General features: G+C 34.5%; 1 protein-coding gene across 1 annotated transcript; it reads left to right on the forward strand.

Moving 5' to 3' along the window:
* Positions 1–1893: 1893 nt before the first annotated feature.
* On the forward strand, positions 1894–5899 carry LOC149378980 (cucurbitadienol 11-hydroxylase-like). Its single transcript, XM_089603406.1, has 9 exons — positions 1894–2195; positions 2369–2696; positions 3218–3367; positions 3484–3732; positions 3837–3926; positions 4005–4086; positions 5146–5252; positions 5368–5495; positions 5633–5899. Exons 1-9 carry the CDS (start codon positions 1978–1980, stop codon positions 5733–5735), a joined length of 1455 nt encoding a protein of 484 aa, XP_089459532.1. The 5' UTR covers positions 1894–1977; the 3' UTR covers positions 5736–5899.
* The last annotated feature ends 4670 nt before the right edge of the window (positions 5900–10569 follow it).

Genomic DNA, 10569 nt, shown 5'->3' on the forward strand with positions numbered 1-10569 from the left:
GTTCTTATCACGCGAGAGAGGTAGAACAAAAAAGAAGAAGACACAAGAATGAATGAAAATAAATTGTACTGTGCCAATAAGTCAAAAATACTGACTGACCCGGACACGTCTCATGTTCTTATTGGGCCGCACTTTAGACGGCGCTAATATATAAGCGTCGCCTAAAGTTTCTGATAAGACACGACACGTGTCATGTTATGACAAGCCCACCACATGGCTGTTTGTGGTTGAGCGAAAAAGTAAGATTGCACTTATAATGAAACGCCTTCTTTTATTTACCACGGCGCTCCTCCTCGAGCTCCACGTGGATCATTTCTGTTCGTCGGTAAACACCCATCTTTCGGTGTGTTTTTTGGTTTCGGGCTGAAACTTATTTAGTTCGGTTCGGCTTTAGCCCGTTTTACGAACCGGAACCGAATTTTCGGTTCTCAAATTTTTAGACCAATAATCGGACCGAATTGGTCCAAATCCGAAATTCGGTTAATGAAATTATGAAAACCGATATCGGGTTTAAAAACCGGTTTTGAAAACGGTTATCTAGTTCCAAAATTGATTATCCAAAAAATCAATTATACGGTTTCATAGCCAATTACCCGGTTCAAACCTATTTATTTTACTACAATTTTGTAATAATAATTAAAAATAAAAAATAAAACGTTGGTTAATAAGTTTCAAAGGTTATCCAATTGAAATCGGTTATTTGGTTTCAAACTGGTTATCCGATTCAAATCAATTATCCGGTTCCTAAATTGATTATCCGTTTTATTAAAAAAAAAAATCGGTTAAATAACAGATTACCGAATTTATGGATTATTCAAAACCGATAATCAATCCAGTTTCATACACCAGATCGGTTAACCGAACCGAATTTTCAGTTTGATGATGTGACACCAAATTTCGGTGTCGGATCGGTTCGGTTATCGGTTTAAGCGATTTTTGGTCCATTTTTGTACACCCAACGTGATTTTGATAATATGCAGAGTAACAATAAAGAGAAATTGACAAGAGAAAGATGAAGATTGTATCACTAATCTTGAGACTAAAAATACATTTAATACAACGTTTTTATATCTAATGATGACTGGAACAGAGTTAGTTAACTAACTAGACTAACCAGAAATCCTCCTCTAACTAAAGATAAGTATAATTAAAAGTCCTCCTCAAGCTAAACTTTGGTGATAATTAAGGTTATCTTGGACCATAGGTCTTGAAATCTGGGACCAGAGCGCGCCTTGGTGAAGATATTTACAAACTAACCGTCAAAGGGCACATAACAAATATCCAGTGCTTTAGCAAGGTCTTTTCTCTGATAAAGAGAACATTTATTTCAATATGATCAGTCCCTGCATGGTAGACAAATTTTGAAGCTAAAGAACTAGCTCCTAGTAAAGACATAATTTCTATGTGCCATAATTTTATTTTATTTACAGTAATTGATTAAAAATACACATCATTCGAATTTCAGACGGAAAACAAATCTTTTTTTTTTTTTTTTAAATTTTAATATCTTTAAGAGTGATCCAAACTTTAATTGAGATAGCCCGCCTTAAATTCAATGGTCAAGGCAGTTATAGCAACGATCACCCACGCGATCAAACTAATTTAATGGGGCTGTCGACAGCAGTTATTACTTGCATTTTTATAGTGTCCCCAATGCGTAAAATTCATTGGTGTTTTCGGTATGGGTTGACTTATTGTGATATTAAACTCCCATAAGCACGAATAAATAATATTAGTTATGGCCCCGGACCAATAATAGATCCTTTGTACAATAATGGCCACATAATGACAATAAAGGTCATAGTAATCCCCATCTTCCAAGTTACCGAATATGAAGTAAATATATAAATACTGCCCATTACTCCTGTGTGTATAGTTAATTAAGACTATACATATTCTAATAGCCGGTCTCTGAGTCTCTAATTTGGACTCAATTTCTTTGAGTTGCAGGGGTACTTTATCAGGAGACTGGTAATTATGGTGATTGGTACGGAAAGAGTTGTAGTTGGTGTTGTGGGATTAGTGGTAATTTGGATCAGCCATTTGATTTGGAGATGGATGAACCCAAAATGCGCAAATGGCGGGATTCTGCCACCTGGATCCATGGGGTTCCCTCTCATCGGAGAGACTCTCTCTCTCATCCGTCCAAGTTATTCTCTTGATCTTCATCCATTCCTCAAAAAGAGAATTCAAAGGTATTTGCACAGTCAATTATGAATGCATATCATATACACACATTTTAGAGGGCATACGTGAGCTTTTTAGATAGAGGCGGTGTGAAATTACCAAGACACAGCATTTTATGTAGTAAAACTCAATTGATGTTGGCTCTAATTAATTTGTTTTGGGGTTGCGTGTGTTCGAGTAGATATGGGCCGATTTTCAAAACTAGCATAGCAGGTCATCCGGTGGTTGTGTCGGCCGATCCGGAAGTGAATGCGTTTCTTTTGCAGCGAGAAGGAACATTGGTGGAGCTCTGGTACTTGGACACGTTTTCGAAGGTGTTTGCCCTCGAAGGCGAGTCCCGAATCAGCGCTATCGGCGGCGTCCACAAATACATGCGCACCATTTTTTTAAGTCATTTCGGGGGCGACACTCTCAAGAATTTGATCCCTCATATCGAACTAGCTGTCGACAAAGCCTTAAATTCATGGTCAACTCACGATTGCATTGAAGTCAAAACCGCTTCCTCAGCCGTGAGTACCAACGGATCACAAATTTCTAATTCAAGTCAATTCTGATGTTGAAGTTTTAGTAAATCTCTCTTATCACAAAATTGATCATTACTCGGTTAGTGTATTGCCAATGGTAGATGAAAAACTAATTTTAGTTAGATGGAATTTAGAGTGAATCATTTTACAAAATTACTTTGAGAAAAACAACTGTAATTGAATATACATGAATTTCAAATTATACTTGTTATATAAAGTATACATCATGCAGTTTAGATATACTGTGTCATTCAAATTAAGTTTGTACGTGGTTTAGCAAAAAGTCAATTCTTTTCTCCATAGTTTTTTTTCTTAAGGATATTTGCTATCAGTGGAGATTAAATGTGAAATTATCACTAGACTAAACTAGGTACTAACTGAAATAATTTTTTTTTAAAGGAGTTAATTTGTATGTATATATGATGTGTCTTTTTATTTATTTATTTATAATATACATGATACTGTCTCTCATTTTCCCCCCTTCATTGTGGTTTTACAAACTGCAGTTGACTCTGGATTTTAGTGCAAAGCATGCTATTAATTACGACGCTGACAAATCAACAATAAATTTAGCGGAATCATACCACAAGTTCTCCAATCTTTTTATGTCGTTTCCCTTGAACATTCCTGGTACGGCATTCAATCAGGGCTTAAAGGTATTGAAATTAATGCAGATCACTAATTTTTTTTTTTTTTTTTTTTAATGGTTTTTTTATTTCACGCGTGGACTCGGTGAGAATATTTACATGAAATTTAAAAAATGGAAGCGTAGGTCCAAAAGAGCTTAGATACAGTGTTTAGGGCTATGCTAAAGGAGAGACTTGATTCCCCAGAGCCGCATCGGAATGATTTCCTTGGTCAAGTTGCCAAGGACATTAATAGCGAAGAGTACTTGACTGAGGATTTCATGGTCAACTTGATTTTTATTGGCCTTTTCGGCACATTCGAGACGATTTCGACAACCGTAGCGTTAGCTTTCAAGCTGCTCTCAGACCACCCTCGGGTGGTGGAAGAATTGATAGTATGTACTATTTAATATCATATTTATAAAAAAAATATGATACATTTATATCCACAGGACCTGTACTGGCATTCTTATGATTGATTGATTTCGAATGTACTCAGGCTGAACATGAATCGATCCTCAGAAGGAGGGAAGATCGAAATTCTATGCTCACATGGGAAGAGTGCAAATCAATGACTTTCACATTTCAAGTTAGTATTATTTTTTACAAAATGTCTACTAGCTAGTTATGTTGCGACGCTTTTAATATTGTCACATGCATTTTATAGGTTATCAATGAAACTTTGAGGTTGACGAGTCATACACCTGGATTAATACGCAAGACAAGGCAAGATATCCCTACAAAAAAAGGTATAATTCATTATTTATTTTTATTTCTTTTGGGGTAGGGCCCTTCTTAAAACGAACTCCAACTTCTACTCGTAAGCAAGGATATTTTCATCAATTTTGTTAAAATCTTGTGAAACAATTACTTTTCTATAAATATATATATATATATATATATATATATATATATATATATATATAATTATATCATGGTATTAAAAATAATGAAGAAAGGTTTTTGTACAGATTAAATGATATCATTTATGCCTTTAACAAAAGTTGATAACAAATAATTTTAACTTAGTTCACCCTATATATTTAAGTAAATTAATTGAAAAAAATAAGTACAATATATAATGAATAGGGACAATTTGGGGAGTAGATCAATAGACCACAATTTAAAAAAAAAACAGCAAAAGTTTCATTTTATTAAAAAAATAGTTAATCATGCCCGCAGTGAATAGATTAAATTTTTTATTTAGTTAATTAATTTCTTGTGGGTCTGATAGACTATTTCATTAATAAAAATAAAATTTTGGCTAAAATCTTAAAAAAAACAAACTTAGAGAATTGATTACTTGCAACAAATTCTATTGAATATATATATATATATATGTGTGTGTGTGTGTATTTTTCGATGAAAATAACCCTTAAGATTAGCTCTAAAACTATACCCTTAAGGTCTTTTGATCCCGTTCATTTGAACTTATAGATGTGTAGATGCACTTTTCACTGTGAAATTTAAGATTTGACCTTCCGCACTCTGGCGGCAATTATATTTGCGCTTATGTAGTTCCTTTATTAATTAACTTTTGCTCGTATATTCAATGAAAAGCTGTATACTTTGAGCGTGTATATATATATATATATATATATATATATATATATACATATTCTAAAATACATTTAAGAAAATAATGTTAGTAAACTGTACATAAAAAATGGACTAGCTTTTAACACCAACTACGTACCACTTCTGGAGCAACTAATTTATGCGTATTTTATTTCTCAACATTTTTATTTTTATTTATTTATTTATTATCTAGATGTGATGGACCACTTGTTTTTAATGTTTTTTTTTAGGCTTCACAATTCCAAAAGGTTGGGCAATCATGTTACTCACTTCTTCTCTACACTTCAACCCTAATACATACAAAAATCCCCTGGAGTTCAACCCATGGCGTTGGAAGGTAATTAATAAGTATTTTGATTTCTATCGCTAATTATTGTTTCAGCATGCTGAATAAGAATATTGTGTCACCAAACACGATGTTCTATTATATATCGGATTTGAAATTATTGTAGGAGCTTGATTCACTTGTCGTATCTAAGAATTTTATGCCTTTCGGGGGCGGAAGTAGACAATGCGCGGGATCCGAATACAGCAGAATGTTTATGGCCACCTTATTTCACGTATTGTTCACTAAATATAGGTAAAAATTCCTATTTGACCGTACTAATGTTTTGGATTTATATTTATTTTAAAAAAACAACTTTTTTTTTTACTCTTGAAAAAACAGCTTGTAGTCTGCACAACTTACTATGCCCTGAATCAATTTTTCAATTTCAGCTGGGAGAAGGTCAAGTTTGGAAACATTGCTCGAAATCCTATTATGCAATTCGGAGATGGAATTCACATCAAGTTTTCAAAGAAACAAAGTCAAGACATGTAGTTTTCAAGGTCTAGTTTGACATATGTAATCAGAGGAGTTGGACGAATTTCTATATCTTATTCACGTTTACACTCTTGATTTTTATACACAAGACATTGTACTAAATATAATACATACATATAAAACCTTAGTAATAAATACTCTATTCTAGAATACTTTATAATAATGCCGTGAAACTGGATCATATATGTTAAAACTGGAGCATATATGTTAATCATGTCCAACTTGTTACAAAGATATACAACTGGTGTCCTGTTAAGTGCTTTTGTGAATATGTCCCCAAATTGGTCTTTTGTCTTCACATATGCGGTGGAAGCTAAGCGTTCTTAAATTTTCTCGCGAAAAAAAGGACATTCGATCTCGATGTATTTGGTACGCTCATGAAAGACGGGATTGAACGCAATGTGCTTGGTTATCGCACCATGATTTTGCTTGCATGTGCCGTGGATTTGTACTCTTGACTTAACATTGGATCTTGATTCAACATGTTTCTTTTTGCTCTTCCATGAGACCAAGTTTCCTCCGACAGAGACGCAATACCCTATAGTCGATCTCCTGTCAATCTTGGATCCTGCCCAGTATGCATCTATAAAGCATTCAATGCGAGTATGACTATGATTCGAGTATAAGATCCCACGCCCTGGTGCTCCTTTTAAATAGCACAAGATCTACTCTAATGTTGCTCAATGGTCAACTAGTGTTGGTGACGCTAGGGGTGGCAATTTGGTCCGGACACGAAACACGAAACGGTTACGACACGATTTAAAGCGGATTTGGATCTCATTAAATGGGTCGGTTCTTAATTGGATCGAACACGCTAACACGATTAAATAATGGTTCAAAATGACACGATTACGGTAACACGATAAAAAGCCGATTAACACGATTATTAAATGGTCGACGCGAAACACGATTACGACCCGCACGAATATGATCCAATTAACACGATTACGAGTAATAGCACGATTACGATCCATTTAAACACGATTAATATTATATATGTAAAATTATAAATTTGTAACTATAAACATAAAATTATAATTATAAACATAAAATTGATATTAGAAAACATGATGTAATAAATAAAGTATATTCGTATAAATATCAATTCACGTCTGATAACATATAGTCAATAGTATACCAATTGACTTAACGGGAGCAATAAGAATCTCAATTCATTTTGAACAATCACAATTACTATAGTCTAATAATAACGTATCATATATGGTGCGACTTTGTCGCACCTAAAAGTAATAGGTGCGACAAAAACATATCCGTTGCGACAATATCGCACCGGATACCACTAAACATTAGCGAATTTTTTAGTCATCTGGCGGAGTATCCGGTGTGACATGTCGCACCTAATATGGGCTTAGGTGCGACTATTAGGTGCGACATGTCGCACCTAATACCCTTCCGCACCAGAAATGAGAATTTGTAGTAGTGATATTCAATTTTGTTTTATTTCAATTTATATCGAACAATTTTCATTCACAATCACAATAACTATCATCTCATAATAACGTATCATATTCAATTTTATTGGATTTCAATTAAATTCATATTGAAAAATCACAATTTGAAATTGACAGTCACAATACCTATAGTCTCATAATACCGTATCACATTCAATTTTATTTTATTTCAATTCAATTCAATTCATATCGAACAATTACAATTTACAATCACAATAACTATCATCTCATAATAACGTATCATATTCAATTTTATGCGATTTTAATTCAATTCAATTCACAATCACAATAACTATCGTCTCATAATAATGTATCATATTCAATTTTGTTTTATTTCAATTCAATTAAATTGATATTGAAAAATCATAATTTATAATTGACAGTCACAATAACTATAGTCTCATTATAACGTATCATATTCAGTTTCTTTAAATCGTATGAGTATTGGTTAGAGAGTCACTCGTAGTGTATTGTTGAATATGTGAATGTGAATGTGGGTATTGATTATGTACTTGTTGAACTTTTGATTTTAGGTATTGTTGAACTTCTGGTCTTGGGCATTGTTGAACTTCTGATTTTGGCTTGAGTTTAAAGTGTGTTTGTTTTTGGTGTAAGTGTTTTTTGTTTTTTGTTTTTTTTTACAGACTATAAATGGATTGTGATTCTAAATCAGTTGAACAAACAGTGGCGATGTATCGGAAAATAGTACAAAAAGAAAAAGGACAATTCTGATCTTATGACTGTTATGTTTTTTTTAATAATTATATCGCAACTAATTGAGTCTGAATGTCTAAACACGGTTAAATACCCATTTAACACGACTATTAAATGGTTTAATTTAAACGGTTATGGATCTATAAAAAAAATAAACGGTCGGATTTGGATCTAGATATCAAACACGATTAATAAATGGTCGGATTTGGTTCTAGCAATTATTTATTCAAACACGATTAACATGACACGAATACGACACGAACACGAAATTGCCATCCCTAGGTGACGCCCAGAACTGGCTTACTATGCTGACGGAGTATGCAATGTCTGGGCGAGTTACGGTGAGGTAGTTCAGTTTTTTTTATCAATGTTCTGTATCGTTCATGATCATCAATTGGTTCTCCCTCCTTTGTAAGCTATATGTTGGGAGTCATTGGGGCACTACATCGCTTAGCCCCTAATTTTTCTGTCTCGAAAGAAAACAAAAAATTAGCCAAATAAGCCACTAAAAGTGTAAGAATTGTTAAATAGCCAACCTTTTGTAAATAGTGACTTCGGCTTATTTATGGCACTCAAAAAGACAAAAATGTCCAAAAATATTCCCACCTATTTTGTGTTTTTTTTTGTCTTTTTGAGTACCGTAAATAAGCTGAAGTGGCTATTTACAGAAAATTAACAAAATGCTGGCTATTATACAAAAACGCTATAAGTCAAATGACTATATAGCTAAAAGACACAAAAGAAAATCAAGCACATACTTCCTATGAGATAAGTATATACATTTTCAGTTTCTCGAATATTTTGGCGTACCCAAGTTCGTGTGAAACTGAGTGTGGAGTAAGGTTTTGAGAGACGAAATACCAGTAGTATCACTTCCTGGAATTACGAAGTCGTCAACATAATCAACTAGGAGAATGATACCATCTTTCGTTTTCTAATAAATAGAGCGATCAGATTTGCTCTTTAGTAGCCCAAACTGTTCAAGGGCCTAGTTAAACCTTCCCAACTCAAGCACGAGGACTTTGCGTCACCCCATAAAATGTTTTTCGTAGACGAAACACTATGTCATACTCCCCTTGAGCAACAATACCAGGTGATTGCTCCATGTATACCTCTTCATGTAGGTCCCCATGTAGAAACACATTCTTAATGTCAAGTTGGTGTAGGTGCTAATCATGGGTTATTTCCAAGGAGATGAAAAGTTGGACAAATGTCAAGTTAACAATCGGAGAGAATGTATCGAAATAGTCATCGTCATAGGTTTGGGCAAAGCCTTTGGCAAATAAGCGGGCCTTCAATCAACCAAGGGTTCCATCTGGATTCATTTTGACCATGAAGACCCATTTATATTCAATTGCTCGTTTCCCTAAAGGAAGAATAACCAACTCCCAAGTTCCGTTGTCATCTAAGACATTCATTTCCTTTGTCATTGCTTTCTGCAAACCTGGATGATCTAAGGCTTCATAAACAGTGTTAGACACTGTGATGGAGTTAAGAGATGAAACAAAGGTATGTGAAGATGATGAAAAAAATTATATGAGATAGAGGAAGAAATGAGATAGGTATATCGTTGTTTACCTTTGCATAATGCGATGGGAAAATCATCAGTCGGAGGTGGATCTGATGATGAATGACTGATATAGGACATTTCTCTGGAGGATCAATGAGTGTGTGTGGTGCCGGGCAAATGCGTAGAGTGTATATAATGGGTGGTCAAGGAAGTAGAGTTGGTGCAACACTAGGAGCAGTTTTAATGGTGTCTATTATGGAGTTAGGTGCTATAGGAGGGGAAGCCAGTGAATTCAGAGGAGTCGAGGCTTCTGGTGAAGTGATTGAATAAAATAAGATATCATCATCCTCAGGTAGTGGCGAGGCTGATTTCTCAGATGTAAAGTAGGGTACGTGTCCTAGAAAGGTGACATCAATGGATATAAGGTACTTTGAAGACTAGGAGAATAGCATCGGTATCCCTTTTGAAGGCGATAATTCTAAAGATTTTGGATCTAATTTTGTGAAACCTGGACGGACATCTCGAAAAAACATGTGCTACCAACGATTTTTGGACTGAACAAAGATTTATGGGAAAACATTGTCTTATATGGAATTGCAACTCGAAAACAGATGATGGCATTCAATTGATGAGGAAAGAAGCCGTACAGATAGCGTCAACCTAAAAATATTTTGAAACACCTGTTTGAAATAGTAAGACACGTGCAGTTTCGAGAAGGTTTCGATTTTTGCATTTGGCAACTCCATTTTGGGACGGGGTGTCAACATAAGATGTTTCATGGAGGATGCCATTTTGGGCCATGTAATTTTGGAATTGACCGGACGTGTATTCTTTGGCATTATCACTACGGAGTGTGCGAATGGAGACATTAAATTGAGTACGAACCTCCGCAGAAAATGTTAAAAAAGAATGGGAATAATTCAGAATGTGTTTTCATTAAAAACCAGGTGAGATAAATCATCCACAAAGGTGACAAAGTATCTATACACTGGTTTGGAAACAAGACAAGGACCCCAAACATCTTAATGAACTAATTCAAAAGGAACACTAGCACATTTGCTAACTCTATGACTAAAACTAAGGCAATGATATTTAGCAAATTGACACGACTCATAATCTAATGTAGACATCGAGC

Source organism: Urtica dioica, chromosome 12 (assembly GCF_054948205.1).
Source record: "Urtica dioica subsp. dioica isolate 48M chromosome 12, U.dioica_male_clone48M_v1_H2, whole genome shotgun sequence".
Taxonomy (NCBI): domain Eukaryota; kingdom Viridiplantae; phylum Streptophyta; class Magnoliopsida; order Rosales; family Urticaceae; genus Urtica; species Urtica dioica.